This window comes from Pongo abelii, chromosome 9 (genome assembly GCF_028885655.2).
Source record: "Pongo abelii isolate AG06213 chromosome 9, NHGRI_mPonAbe1-v2.0_pri, whole genome shotgun sequence".
In the NCBI taxonomy this organism is placed as follows: Eukaryota; Metazoa; Chordata; class Mammalia; order Primates; family Hominidae; genus Pongo; species Pongo abelii.
The window spans coordinates 2,776,275-2,791,352 of NC_071994.2; the positions used below are offsets into that span (position 1 = coordinate 2,776,275).

The 15,078-nt window shown below is 53.3% G+C and overlaps 1 protein-coding gene across 1 annotated transcript in view; it reads left to right on the forward strand.

Moving 5' to 3' along the window:
- Window positions 1–15,078, forward strand: part of KCNQ1 (potassium voltage-gated channel subfamily Q member 1) — a 407,444-nt gene that overhangs the window by 320,960 nt on the left and 71,406 nt on the right. Inside the window, exons 12-15 of the mRNA XM_024255585.2 lie at window positions 4,932–5,007; window positions 11,896–11,990; window positions 12,918–12,964; window positions 13,892–13,953. Coding sequence (XP_024111353.1) covers window positions 4,932–5,007; window positions 11,896–11,990; window positions 12,918–12,964; window positions 13,892–13,953 — 280 coding nt within the window. The remainder of the gene's footprint in view (window positions 1–4,931; window positions 5,008–11,895; window positions 11,991–12,917; window positions 12,965–13,891; window positions 13,954–15,078) is intronic.

Sequence of the window (15,078 nt, forward strand, 5' to 3'; positions counted from 1 at the left end):
GTTTATCTGAGGATTCTTAGGGATTTTTTTTTACATATATGGTTATGTCATTTGCAAATAACAAATGTTTTATTTTTTCCTGTCCAATTCTTGTAGCTTTTATCTCCCTTTTCCTACCTTTTTAACATACCAGCTGGGACTTTCTGGACAATGTGAAATAGAAACCATAACATCCTTGCCTTGCTTCCTGTCTCAGGAGGAAAGTGTATCACATTTCACTATTAAGTATGATGTCTGCTTAGGGTTTGGGTTTTTTTGTTTTAGTTTTTGTCTTTTTTTTAGGTAACGGAGTTTCTATTCCTAGTTTGCTAAGAGTTGTGTTTTTAATTATGAACAGGTCTCGGGTTTTATCAAATGCTTTTCTACAATCTGTTGTGTTGATTCTATTTTTTCTTACTTATTCTGTTAATGTGAAGAGTTATGTTGCTTGGTCCTTAGAGGGTAAACTGAGCATGTGCAAGTGGATTAAACCACATTCGAGCATGTGTTTGGGCACAGTGCTACATGCAGCTTGCTGGTGGTGATTAGGATATTTGCACGTATGTTCACGAGAGAGATTAACCTGTGATTTTTTTCTTTCTTGAAATATCCTTGTCAGATTTTGATATCAAGGTTATGCTGCCTTATGAAAATACTTGTATAAAATTGACATTATTTTTTCCTTAAATATTTGGAAGAATTTACTGGGGATGTCATCTAGATACAGAGTTTTCTTTGCCAGAAGATCATTAAAATTCCAAATTTAACTTATTTAATTAATATCGGGCAATTTGTATTATTTTTGTTTTTGTGTCTACTTTTACATACCGTGTTTTTAAAGAATTTGTATATTTTATCTAAATCATCAAAAGTATTTTTGTTTGTAATGTCCTCTGAATAAATGTTTCTGCACCTCTAGGTCTGTAGTGACGTTCCATGTTTAACTCCTGACGGTGGTCATTTGTGTCCCCTCCCCCACCTGATCAATCTTCCCAAAAGTGTGTCTGTTTTATTAGTCTCTTCTGAGAACGAAATTTTGGCTTTGTTGATTTTCCTTAAATAATGTTCATTTTTTATCTCATTGACTGTGCTCTTAACTTTATCTCTTCCCTCCTACTATCTTTGGGTGTAATTTGCCATTTTTTTAACTGCTTGAGATGGATTTCAGCCTTTCCTCTGCTCTGAGATATGCATTTAAAGCCACAAGGTTCACTGTCTGTGCTTATTTCACTGTACTTTCAGTACCTATTTAGCTATGAATTTTAATACATTACATTTTTATTACTATTTAATTTAAACTGTTGTTTGAGTCTCATTATATATTTTTCTTTGACCCCTGGGTTATTTAGATTGTTTAATATCCAAAATATATGGAGATTCCCTAGTTATCTCTTTTTATGGATTTCTAATTTAATTGTACTGTAGTCAGAGAGCATAATAAACATGATTTGCTTTCTTTGAAATTTGTTGGAACTTGCTTCTGAAGTCTTGCATATGGTCTCTTTTGGTACATGTTCTGGGTGCACTAGGGAAGCTTATGTAGGCTCCAGTTGTAGGGAGCAGTGTTCTGTATATGTCAAGTTGCTAATCAGGCTGTTCAAATTTGTCTCTGACTTGACAAAGCTTTGACTGCTTTTCTATCAGTTACTGACGAGGTGCGTTCAAATCTCCCACCATTTTCTCTTTTACCTTTTAGTTCTGCCAGTTTGCTTTATGTATTTTAAGGTTATGTTTTTAGGTGCATACAAATTTAGAATTGATCTCGTCCTGCTGAATTGACACTTTTATGATTATGACATATTCTTCTTTAGTAATACTTAAAGTCTGCTATTGGTTTTCCTTTACCAGTTTTCATTTGGCTACACCATGACCTATCTTTTTCTGTGCTTTCCCAACATGTTTTTGTATCTTTATATTTTAAAGTGGATTTATATAGTTGTTTTTAATCATGACAATCTTGATCTTTTAATTAGACTATTAATCCACTTATAATGCATGCAATCTACCATCTTATGTTTCTTTTTTTCATTTGTTTCATCTCTTCCTTTAAGTCTATTTTCTTTTCATGCTCCAAGCTGGCTATTTTCTTTGGGTTCACAGCTATTCTTTTCTACTCTGTCGTCCCTGCTATCCAACTCACCTATTGCATTCTTCATTTCCATTATGGTCCTTACTTTTCTGGAACTTCCTTTTCATGTATCTATAAATTTTATTTATTTGGTAAAATTTTCTATCTTTTCATCTATTTTCTTGAACCTGTTTATCATGGTTATTTTGAAGTCTTCATCTAAATATTCTGAAGCAAAGCACAATCATCTGTTAGCTCCCAAATCTATGGGTCAGCAATCTGGGCTGCCCAGTTGGGTGGTCTCACTTGGACTCGACGACATGGCAGTACTTGCGTGGTGATGTGGTGGTGGCTGAGTGGTCTCCGTTGTCCTCACATGTCTGGAGCCACTGGGCTGTCAGCCAGGGTCTCTCAGCTCTCCTTCACATGCCTGTTCCAGCAGGCTAGCTCAGACTTGTCCATGAGCCAACAGAATTCTAAGAGGGTAAGAGTAGATACCACAAGGTCCTTGAGGCTGAGCTTCAGAAGACATGATCATTTCCACCATAGTGGAGATAGACTCTAGCCTGCAATGGGAGGAACCACAATGGATTGCGCCCATCTTTAATTAATCACAGTCTGCCCTCTGGCCATAACTTTTCACATTCTCCCCTACGCAAAATTCACTCACCCCCCTCCCCACGATACCTAAAAGTCTCACCAAATTACATATGGCATCATGCTCAAAGTCCGACATCTTGTGATCTGCCCCTTCTTCCAGCCTCTGTCCAATTCCTTGTCCCAAAATTAGTGCTGTAAGTTTTAGGATATTGATATGACATTACCTATTTCTTAGTCCTTATTTCTGTATCAGTTACCTATTGTTGCGTAGCAAACTAGACCTAAATTTAGTGGCTTCAAATATTTTCTTTGAGCCAGGCACGGTGGCTCATGCCTGTAATCCCAGCACTTTGGGAGGCCAAGGCGGACAGATCATGAGGTCAAGAGATCAAGACCATCCTAGCCAACATGATGAAACCCTGTCTCTACTAAAAATACAAAAATTAGCTGGGCATGGTGGTGCGCACCTGCTACTCAGGAGGCTGAGGCAGAAAAATCACTTGAACCCGGGAGGCGGAGGCTGCAGTGAGCTGAGGTTGTGCCACTGCACTCCAGCCTGGCAATAGAGCAAAACTCCATCTATATGTGTGTGTTTGTGTGTGTGTGTGTGTGTATGTGTGTGTGTATTTTTTTTTCTTTGCTTAGCTAGGAGGTTGGACTTGGCTCAGCTAGGAGGTTGTTCTGTTGGTGCTGGCTGTTAGCTGGGGCATCTCTGTTCTCCATGTGGCCTCTCTAACCAGCAAGCTTGTTTGCAGGGCCACATTCCAAAAGGACATGAATTATACACCGTGTAAGTTTCTTATACCCAGCACTCTTTTGTCAATGAAGTCACAAGGTGACCCCAAATTCAAGTAATAGGAAAACAGACTCCATCTCTTAATGAAAGGAGCTACAGTATTTAAGGCTGCTGAAAGTACCACACCTTTAGATCTGTATGATCTCTCTTTTCCTTTGCCTTTTAGTCTTTTGTGTATAAAATTGTAGACGCTCAAGGATATTATCTCCCTACAGATAATTTTATTTTCTTCTGCCATGTGCAAAGCACCTTACTCCAGTAAGGGATTGAGAGAGGTGGGGTTAATGTGATGCTATGTTGGGATTGCTTAGTTTCTAGGGCTGCCTTCTAGATAGCTTCTAAACCCCAAAGCTTCTCTCCACAGTGCCATGAGTCTACTGAGTACTCTGCTTAGCTGTTACCCCTTCAGCAACTGCTTTTTGCTCAGTTTCTGTGAATCTCACCCACCCGTGTGGCTTAGGAATTCACAAGTGTTTCCAGAGGAAGTCGTGTGAAGGTGGCTAGAGGACCAGAATCTTGTTCCCTCATGTCCTGGGTGTCCTTTGGCCCTGGACTCCACATTTTTATCAGCAGCCCACTGGGCCCCCGCCCTGTGGGGTGTCAATGCTCCCCAAACTGACAAGTGCCCTGAGGAGGAAACGCTCGGATGCAGGCTCAGTTCAGTTCATTTCCTTTCTATGTGGGATCCTCACCCTCTACGTCTTTCTTGGTCTCCAAAGCCTCACACAGCTGTTCCTTGCTGTTGGCATCACTTAGTCTTGCAGTCCCTGGTGTTTCCATCAGGAAAGTCAGGCAGGCATTAGCTTCACTGCCAGGAGGGAATCTCCTGCGGCCTCCATGGCACTGTGTTTTCTTCCAGTCTTTTCTCTATGCACAGACACATCATCCCCTTTGTTTCCTTTTGTGATGCTGTTTCTAAAAGGATCTTTATTTCTAGAAGAAACTTTAGGAGGCAAAACAATGCAGCCCCCTTAACAGAGTGGCTCTGGTGGCAACTTTCCCTTGTTAATTTGTCCTGTAGCCCCTACTTTCCCAAGCGCTTGCTGTTTGTGGGGCTACAGGACACAGCAGCTGAAAGGGGCTGTGGGCATCGCCAGCATGTACCCTCTTATCCCATTTGCTGACAAGGATCCTGAAGGCCCAAGCATAGAAAGAAGTTACTATGGCTGCCATGTGTTAGCAGCACAGCCATTGCCAACTCAGGGCCCTGACTCCTACTTGACCCCCTTCTGAATGACACTGAAGGTAAGGGTCCCCTTCCCACTCACAGGTGAGGTGAAACATTTCATCTTGAAAAGCCTCTTGCCCCCAGCCTCCCCTCGAGCCCACACTAGGACATGGCCTAAGTATCTCCATCCCATGGAGTTGAACACTTTCTTTGTTTCTGGAAGGATCCAGTCTGTGTGCTCCTCAGGCAGTGCAGGGGCAGTGAGGGGATGACCAGCACAGGGTGGCCACTCACAATCTCCTCTCCTGTCTCCACTGCAGGCTGCGGGAACACCATCGGGCCACCATTAAGGTCATTCGACGCATGCAGTACTTTGTAGCCAAGAAGAAATTCCAGGTAAGCCCCATGCTGAGACTTCCTGCCCTTAGCCTGCCCCTCGCAGCCTGATGCAGCTGCCCACACCTCTCCTGGGTTCTCTCCTGCCCATAGTGGAGGCTGTCAAGGCCTCCGCTCCCAGGCCTATATGAGACCTGACAGTGCCTACCCCACTGAATCCCAGACAGCAGGCCCCTCAGAGGACGTATACTTGGAGGCCTGACCTGGAACCAGGGACATATGCAGTGTCTTCTTCACCAAGTAGAAGGCAGCAGCCATGTGGCTCACTCAGTCCTCCTGTGGGGTGGGTCGTGCAAGGCAGCATTAGTGAGAGATGTGAGGGTGACATCAGAATGACTCAGAGATGGTGCAGAGCCTGCCCTGAGTCACCAAGCTGGGAAGGCAGGTCCCCCAGACCCCCCAGCCCTGTCCTCCACTGGCTCAGTGCTCTCATTCCCTGCTCCTCCACCCTCTGTGAGTTGGGAGGATGGAGGGAGGCTGGGCCCTGCTCTGTGAGAGGTGGGGTCCCCTTGGCCGGGTGAGGCTGGAGCTCCGGGGCTTCCATAAGCTGCCCTAACTTCTCCAGGGGTATGCCCCCCCTACAGAAGCCCCTTAGAGCCCCCAGAGTCCATGCCCCACAGAGAATGCCACTGATGGCAGGCATGTCTCCCCTCCTCCTGCCTTGGGGACATTCCTTGGATGGAGGCGGTGGTGCGGGGTACTGAGTCCTGGCTTGGAAATACATGTGTAGGTGTGGGAACCCCATATCCTCTGTGGTGGGTGATCCAGAAGGCATAGATCACAAAGCAGGGAAGGCTGGGGGTTTACTTGCCTGAGTCCCTTGGAGCGGAGGGCGTGTGACGTGCTTGAGTGAGTGCGTGTCTGCAGGAGCAGGGCGGGGTGGGGCTTCTGAGCTGGGGGCTCCTGGCATCTCAGCCACAGCCTCACCAGTTATAAGGCACAGCCCAGGAAGGCTCAGCAATGTCCGCCGACCACCAGGACCCACAGCCGGTGGCATCCCAGCCCACCAAGACTTATCCTGGAGCCACTGAGCGCCCTGCTAGGGTCTGGTCAGGGCTCATGGGGGCCTTTGTCAAGTGGTCATCGGGTCGGGCTGGGAAGATCATCTTGACTTCAGGAGCCTGAGATGAGCCAAGATAATGCACGGCCCATCCAGACGGACTGACAGTGGCATTCAAGTCTGGTCCCCCTGCAGCCATGCCTTTCACACCAGGCCACACCTTCCATTCCAGGCCCCAGGATCGACACAGGCCCGCCCACAGTCTCCTTAGTGGAGCCCCCACCCATTTGGGACCTGGAGCCACCTCAGCCTCCAGACTTCACAGGGCGGTCTGGGTGCAGACCCCGGCCCAGGCAGCCCTGGGCAAGTTCTTCCCCAGCTGTGAGGGGAACGAGAGCCTAAGGGTTTGGCATAAGATCATATGCACGTGCCTCACCCGGGCCTCGCCCCCAGCAACCCTGGGCCAGCACCCGCCAGGCTCATCGTCACTCTGAGCCCCAAGAGCAGCCCTCGGCCAGGCCCTTGCCAAGAGCAGTATGCGGGCCCTCGTTCCGGCCACCGGGCCGCCATCTCCAGGGGGGTTTTGCATGCATAGCCCTCCTGTAGTGGTGTTTCTCAGCTGGCCCTCCTGCCTGCCTCCCCCCAGGGAAGGGGGTGGTTCATGACTCAACTGAACCAAGTTGTGTCAAAGCTCCCAGCAGGGCCTGGGACCTCTTGCAGTGAAAATAAAAGTCATGGCAAATGCCACTGCTGGCCAGTGCCCGGAGATCTGCCTGGCATGTTCTCGGGGAGATCTGACAGCCCCTGTGGACCAGGGTGTCTCCATTCTGGAACCATCTCCTCTCTCTGGTGCTGGCATGGAGGGCCTTGCTGGAGCAGGGAGCTCGCTCGGGGGCAATGGAAGAGGGAGGCCAGCCTCCTGGCAGCACCAGTGCTCTCCCAGACAGGGAAGGGGCTGTGCGAACCCCCTTGGGACTCAGGTCTGGGCAGGGCAGTCCCCTGAGGGCATAGGAGACCATGGGAAGGGCCAGGGTGTGTCAGTTTGCTGGAGAACAGCGTGGTCATGACAGCCGAAGCAGCTGACGTCACCCCAGCAGTAGAGCAGAGGGACACAGGGAGCCTCACAGGGTGGGGCCGGTGTCTGGCTTGAGGGTGCAGAGCAGGTCCCAGCAGGACAGAGCCAGAGCCCACCAAGGCTTGCAGAACTGCGCCACTTGGGCATCCTGGGGGCTGCTTCCAAGGTCTGGGGGAACCCAGCAGAGCATGCAGACCCTGATGGCTCCTGGGCAGACCTAGCTCCAGGGGTGGTGTGGGCAGCTTCCAGCTCAGGTCAAGAGATCATCCAGCCATCCATTTCCCCATCAGCCAGGAAGGACACTGGCATTGAGGTTGATACCAAGGATATCTCATCGTGATAATAACTACCGTGGCTTCCAGTCTTGTGATGAAACCTCAGATGCGTAGCCTCCTGGCCAAGCGTCTGCAATTTCATGTTGTTGGAGCATTCGTTGAATACCTGGGAGTTGCAGCTCTCTGTAAGTTTGATGTGGCTGAACCAAGAAAAAAGGCACATGATTTCTACAGATACTATGATGCCATAAAAGATTTTGAGGTGATGAGGAAGGCTGGTATCTTTCGGAGTGCAAAGTGATTTTGGAATATAAAGAATTTCTTTGGGTTGAATTACCTAGAAGCTTGTCAGTGACCTGTGTTCCTGAACTGTGAAACATGACTATATGGGCCAAGAAATGGTTTCTCTTGGTAAATAAGCAATTAACAAATACAAAAAGAGAGAGAGGGAGACGGACAGAGAGAGAGTGATCATCTGCGCCAGCCCCAGCAGGCCCTGTCGCTGAGCCTCAGGTGAAAAAGCTGGTCCCTGGGGAGGAACACAGTGAGCCCTGCACTCCCTTCCAGGTGGGGGGGAGTGGGTCCCCTTTCCTGTCTTAGGACACAGGCCAGGACCCTGAGAATGGCCCAGGAGGCTTCCTGAAGCAGACTGGGAAACCGCCACCCCACTGTCTGCTTCTCCGCTGCTCCCTGGCCCTGGGAGACTTGCAGAAACCCGGCAACAGCAGGATCCTCGCAGGGCACAGAGGCTCCTGCACAAAGCCACTGGGGCTCCCTCCGACCTCACCAGCTGGCTCGTATTGCTGGGGGCAGCATGGAGGGGTGGGGCCAGGGTGAGGGGAGCGGTAGCCCGTGGCAGTGAGGAGCTGTGTGTGGCTCCAGGGGCTCCCCTAGCCCACCTCTCAGGATGCTTCCCTTCCTCCACACCAGCCTGTCTGCTTGCTTGCACCCCACCCCACCCCTGCTGGCCTCAGGGGCTGCTGACATGGCAGGTGACCCCTCTGCCTACCTTGCTGGCTGATAAGTCCCTGGCCAGCCACCCCTGTGTTTGGCCCAAGAAGCCAGAGCCTCTCCGCCCTTCAAGTTTGCCTTGAACTCCCTGTCCACCGTCAGTCAGTCTGGGCAGGCCTGTGTTATCTCGGCTCATCTCAGGCTCCTGAAGTCAGGATGATCTTTCCAGCCCAACCCCGGATGACCACTGGACAAAGGCCCCCGTGAGCCCTAACCATATCCTAGCAGGCATCTCAGTGGCTCCAGGATAAGTCTCTGTGGGCTGGGATGCCACCAGGCAGTGGGTCCTCATGGTCTGCGGGCATCGCTGAGCCTTCTTGGGCTATGGTCTACACCAGGTAAGGCTGTGGCTGAAGGTGTGGGGAGCTCTCTGCTCATAGGCCCACCCAGCCCTGCTCCTGCAGACGTGCACACACTCAGGCACATAATACTTCCTTGCTCACAACAGACCTGTTTGAAAGCACTTGCGTCTGCAGAGGCTGCTAACACACACACCTACGCTCACCTGGTCACAGTGGCCCAGGGACTCCCAGGCCTTGGTTTTCCCCTGCCCTGCCTCCCTTCACCTGCCCACACCTCACCCAGCATGCCTGGAGGTGCCCCATGCTTCAGCTTCACAGAGCTCTGTGGTCTGCAGGAGGCTCACCACCATGACTCATGCCATGTTGAGTGTGTTCTGAAGAGAGGCTCAGCCACAGCCGGCTGTGACTCTGGCTCTGGCATGGTGCTGGCTTAGGATTCCCTGACCTTTCTCAACTCCCATCCTATGTCATCCTCACTCCTTCCCTTAAGGCAGAGCAAGGCAGGGCTCAGCATCCCATCTTAGAGAAGAGAGCTTAGAATCTCCATCATACAGAAGGGAGAAACAGAGCTCAACAACCCGTCTTACAGAAAGGAGGATCAAGGCTCAGTATCCCATCTTACAGGAGAGAAAGACAGGGCTCAGCATCCCATCTTGCAGAAAGGAGCTTAGAATCTCCATTATACAGAAAAGAGAAACAGAGCTCAGCAACCCGTCTTACAGAAAGGAGGATCAAGGCTCAACATCCCATCTTATAGAAGAGAGAGACGGGGCTCAGCGTCCAATCTTACAGAAAGGAGGATCAGGGCTCAGTATCCCATCTTATAGAAGATGCCAACAGGGCTCAGCATCCCATCTTACAGAAAGGAGGATCAGGGCTCAGCATTCCATCTTACAGAAAGGAGGATCAGGGCTCAGCATCCCATCTTACAGAAAGGAGGATCAGGGCTCAGCATCCCATCTTACAGAAAGGAGGATCAGGGCTCAGCATCCCATCTTACAGAAAGGAGAATCAAGGCTCAGCATTCCATCTTACAGAAGGGAGTTTAGCATCTCCATCTTACGGGAGATGCTACCAGGTACAAGAGATGCTACCAGATGCTAACAGGGCTCAGCAACCCACCTTACAGAAGGGGAGGATTGAGGCTTAGCATCCCATCTTAAAGAAGAGAGAGACAGGGTTCAGCGTCCCATATTACAGAAGGGGGAATCAAGGCTCAGCATCCCATCTTATAGAAGACAGAGACAGGGCTCAGCATCCCATGTTACAGAAAAGAGAATCAAGACTCAACATCCCATTTCATAGAAGAGAACTCAGCATCTCCATCTTATAGGAAGGAGAAACAGGGCTCGGCATCCCCTTTTACAGAAGAGAGAGACAGGGCTCAGCATTTTATCTTACAGAACAGAGAAGAAGGACTTAGCATTCCCATATGACAGGAGAAACTGAGGCCTGAGGATGTTATTACTAGCCTGTACATAAGTACGGTTTTTATGACTGTTATCACACTGAGTACATGGCGGGCCAGAGGGTCTGCCTAGAGTCCGACCCCATGCCTGACCCTATCACAGGTCTTGGTGTGTCATTTCTGGGCAATGCTGGCGATCCTGGTGCCCAGTGTGGCCCTAGGAGCAGCAGGCCCTTCCTTCCATGGGGCACAGCTGTGTTGTGAGGACACGGGCCCCATCCCAGCCCTCCTGATCTCAGGATCTCCTGTTCAGAGCCCAGAGAGTAGCTAGTGTTGCCAGTGAGGGCCCTACCTGCTGGTGTCAGGTGGAAGAGGAACTCCTGAACTTCTGAGGCCCAGCCTTTGGTAGGGAGGAGGTCTCTGCCCTGTCTTGGGATCCCTGAGGTCCAAAACAATGTTGGGCGGGCTGTAAGAACTCCACCAAGCCTCCGGCATTGGTGGCAGAACCCCTGGGTATGTCAGAAGTGTGTCTAGAGCTGAAAGTGGGTACGTGGACACCTGACCTCAGGGTCTCCCCATCTGGGAACTTGCAGCTTCCCAGGGTGGAAATGGCTGAATCCTCAGATTAAGGTCACCCTGGTCTCAGGAGTAGAACCCCAAAGACAGGTAGCAGGTAGGCAGGGAGGGCATGTTCCCAGACCCAGCCCGGGCCCTCAACGGTACCTGAGCTTCCTCCTTTCTCATCCTCGGCCTCAATTGCCTCCCTCTGACTTGGGCTGGCCCTGCCCCGCCCCTCCCCATCAAGCTGCTTGGCTTGTCTCTTGGGCCTTGCAAATTCCCCAGCAAAAGGCAGGAAAGCCACTAGCTCAGTGCTAAGGTGGCTATTTGAGCACTAATGATGACTACCCTGGGCCTCACCCTGTCACCCAGTGGCCTCTCAGGATAGAGGCAGTCTGTTGTCCTACGTGCTGGCTTGCTTGCAGGGGCCAAGTCCTTCCTAGGCCATCAAACCCCCACTCAGCCTGGCTGCTCCACCTGAGTGAGGCCCTTGGGAGCAAGGCCACAAATGTGGCTTGGGGTTTGCTGATATCATGAGATGCTTTGTTTTCTCTGTTGTGGTTTCAAGATGTCACCTGAGTCCCACTTATAGGCTCAGAGCTGGCAACAAGTCTGGGAGCCCTGGGGTCCCCTGCCCTGCCTCACATGGCCCCAGCCCCACTGTGGGAGCCCAAGCAGATGCTCGTCACCCACAGCCAGTGCTGCAGGCTGAGGCTGTCATCTGGGGCCACCCCTGCTGCCTGGCACAAACTGCCAGGAACAATGCATAGTAGACCCGCTCCCTACCCTGAGGACAGTGGGGGCTGCAGCCAGTGAGCATGTCAAGGGTCAGTCTGGGGCCCAGGTAGGTAGTGGGCATGCAGAGCTGTGCCTCCTGGTCAGTGCCTGGCACTGTGCTGCTCCTTGGCCCCTTGGGGGGGCCAGCTCTTCCTGAAGCCATTGAGAACCAGGACTGGTAGCCTGGGGTGGCGGGGGGTGGAAGGGAGGAGGGAGCAGGCCCCTGCTGGTGAGTAGACAGGAAGCTGGGACCCAGAGAGGCCGAGCTGATGGCCCAGGACTACCCAGAGCCCCGTGGCCAAGCTGATGGGGACAAGCTTTGCTACTGTGCACACTTGGAACCAGGCTTATGCCATCACCACATAGGCGAGCTCCCAGGTCTTCACAAGCCTCCCGAGGGCAGACACTGTCACTGCCTGCACTTTGAGCCACATTGCTGGGGCACAGGGAGGAGAAGTGATGCGTGTCTTTTTGTCCCGCAGCAAGCGCGGAAGCCTTACGATGTGCGGGACGTCATTGAGCAGTACTCGCAGGGCCACCTCAACCTCATGGTGCGCATCAAAGAGCTGCAGAGGAGGTGGGCACAGCCAAAGGGCAGCGGGGAGGGTGCACGGGTCCTGCCCAGCCCAGCCCCAGCTGCACAATAAGCGGTGCAGGAGGAGGGAGGGGCTGAGACCCTGAGTTCTTGCCTCTCAACCACCCCCTTCTCCTCACCACCCCCACCCCTGCAGAGGGAGGGCAGCTGGCCACGGCCACGGTTCACAGCCGGCCCACCAGGCAGCTCTGCCTTGTTCCCTGCCCGGATCTGAGATGATGGAGGAGTTGGGGTAGGGGAGGCGCGTAGGGGAGGCAAACACCCGCCTCCATCCCTGCTCAGGCAGCGACACCAGCTTCACACTCCCCACAACTTCAGGACACTCGGCAGCCAGCCCACCCGCCTTCCCTGTCACCTCTGAGCAAGGGGCTGGGCCCAGCCCTGGGAAGACACTGCCTGGTGCCAGGCCCCACCCCACGGGTCTCCCCCGACTGGCCTGGAGCTGGAGACCCTGACTGTGGGGAGCCAATGTGTTCCCATGGAGGCACCATCTTCCCGGGCCTGCACAGGCTCAGAGCAGCTGTGCCTCCGAGATGGGCTCGCCTGGGAGCTAGCTCCGTGTGTTACAGGGTATGGCTGGGAGCCCGTGTGCATTCTGGCCACAGGCGAGGGGTCAGGCTGCCTTGCCCATGGCTGACCCACTGCCTCCTACTCCTACACCCAGGGAGGAAGTCTGAGAGGCAGCCCACCGACTCCTCCTCTCCGAGCTCCCTGCTCACCCCCTCAGGAGCATGGCCCTCTGGGGGGTTGGGAGTGACCTGGCAGATCTCAGGGTCGGGGGTGTCCCCAGAGTGGGTGGGCAGTACACTGTCTTGCTGGGCACATCAACCTGTCTGTCGCACAGATGGCAGTGCATCTGTGCAGTGCCAGGGCCAGGTGTGAACTGGTGTCTGTCTCCTTCTCTCCCAGGCTGGACCAGTCCATCGGGAAGCCCTCACTGTTCATCTCCGCCTCAGGTGGGTTTCTGTGTCAGTTGCTCTGGGCCCAGCAGCCTGCAATGGACTCTCCCGCAACTCTGCCCTCCTGGCTCTCCCCATGATGTCAGAACGGGCCACTGGGCCTCCAAAGTGCATGACATGAAATGAAAGCCAGGGGGTAGGGGGAGGTAGACCCCACCCTTAGCAAAGTGGCTCCAAAGTACGTTTTACAAAGGAATATTCAGGTTTCATAAGAACCTACCTGGGTCCCTTTAAATTCCAGGGCGTTAAGGTTAGGCTCTGGGTGTGGAAACATGAACCCAGGGCAACTTTGCAGAAGGGGGTGATCCTGGGGATGGGCTTGGGGTGGGGTTTGGGTGGGGTGAGCTGCCAGCCCAGAATTCAAGACACTATGGGTGGGGGCCTTGCAGGGCTCAAGTTGAGAGGGACAGAAGCACCTGGCCGCAGCCTGGGGGCTGGTTTTCTGGCTCCTCGACCAAATTCCTTGGGTCCCCTGGACACGGGGCTGTGAGTCATTCTGGGGAATGACAGGGAAAAGGCACATTCCCTGGGGTTTCCCTAGCCCAAATGCAAACAGCAGCCATGGCTCACAGTGTGGGCTGGTGTGACGGGGGCAGCTGAGAGGCTGTGTCCCCCAGCCTGGAGTCAGGCCTATGCCTCCCTGGCAGTGTGGCCAGCTTAGGCAGCCCCCTAGGGCTCTCGGAGGTCAGAGGTGGAGAGAGTGGAGCAGGATGGAGCCCAGGTCCCCAGCTGCAGCCATGCCCGGCCACCGTACCACCCCTGGTATTTTTGTCATAGGACACTTTTTAAAAATGTCCTAGTAGGTTTAGGCATTTTGACTCTCAGCTACCTCCCCCAGCCCTACCACCCCACTCCCCAAGCCCAGTTGAGGTCCCCAGCCCACCCCAGCACTCGCCCCTGATTTGGGTGTTTTATCCCCCATAGAGAAGAGCAAGGATCGCGGCAGCAACACGATCGGCGCCCGCCTGAACCGAGTAGAAGACAAGGTAGGCTCACCGCGCTGGCCCGCGGTGGCTCTGGTTAGCGTCCTGGGGCCAGCAGGCACCTCCCTGTGGTCTGCGTGTGAACGTGAAGCTCCTGCAGCCCTCCCCACCTTCCCGCCAGTGCCTACCGCAGGCTGCTCAGCAACTCCCAAGAGGGGCCCAGGCCCACTGCCCACCTGGCTGGGCATTGGTCCCCCATGGAAGGAGCCAGGCCAGGCTGGTTTCTCATCCTCTGACAAGTGACGTCTTTACTGGCAGGTGGCACCAAGTGCCCCCTCCCCCCAGCTCTTTCCCACTGCCTCTCGTAGTCTGCTTTGTGCTCTGTGAGCCTCCTGGCTGTGTCCTGAGTGGAGGGTGGCAGGAGCTGGCCTCACATCCCAGCCTTCTCTTGGGCCCAGCTGTCTGGGGCCTCCACTTGGGGCCGGCCGAGGGCTCAGGGAGGTGCAGGGCCCAGCTGGGATGGGTTCATGGGAAGACAGGCATCTTCTGTTCACCCCGAACCCACCAGGCCCCCACTCCCCCGCCACCAGGCTCTGCGCCCGTCACTCGGTCCCTCAGGCTGGAGCCTCTCCCTCAGGCGCCCTGGGAGCTGCCGGAGGATCTGGGCGGTGGGAGGGCCTTTCTCGGGCCCATGGCTGAGCCCACCACTGCCCTTTGAAGTCTCTGTGGTTTGAAGCGGGCTGTTATCTTGCCGAACAGCAAGTCCGTCTACATGGACTTTATCTGAAAGTAGCTGAGAGGCTAAAAATAGAGGAATTTCAGTTGGGCAGGGAGTGCGTCTGCCGCCCGGTTTCCCCGGTAACGCCTGGCTCTGGCCTGCTTCCATCTCGGCTGCAGCCGGGCAGGCGGGGCAGGCACAGCCCAGCCCAGGCTCCTGCTCCTGCCCCACCCGTCCTGGCCCCCAGGACCTGCGGCGTCACCCTCTCCCCACCTGGCACCATCTGCCCGTGGCCTGGGGCGGCCGTGGGGCCCTGAGACCAGCAAACTGGGTCAGGCAGAAAGAGCGAAGGCTGGTGTTCAGGTGCCTGGCCCCGTGGGGCTGTGTGACCACAGTACCCTGTCCCATGGGCCTGGCCACCCTCTGTCAGCACAGGCCTGAGCAGGGCTGGTGCAGGCCTTTGCCAGGCA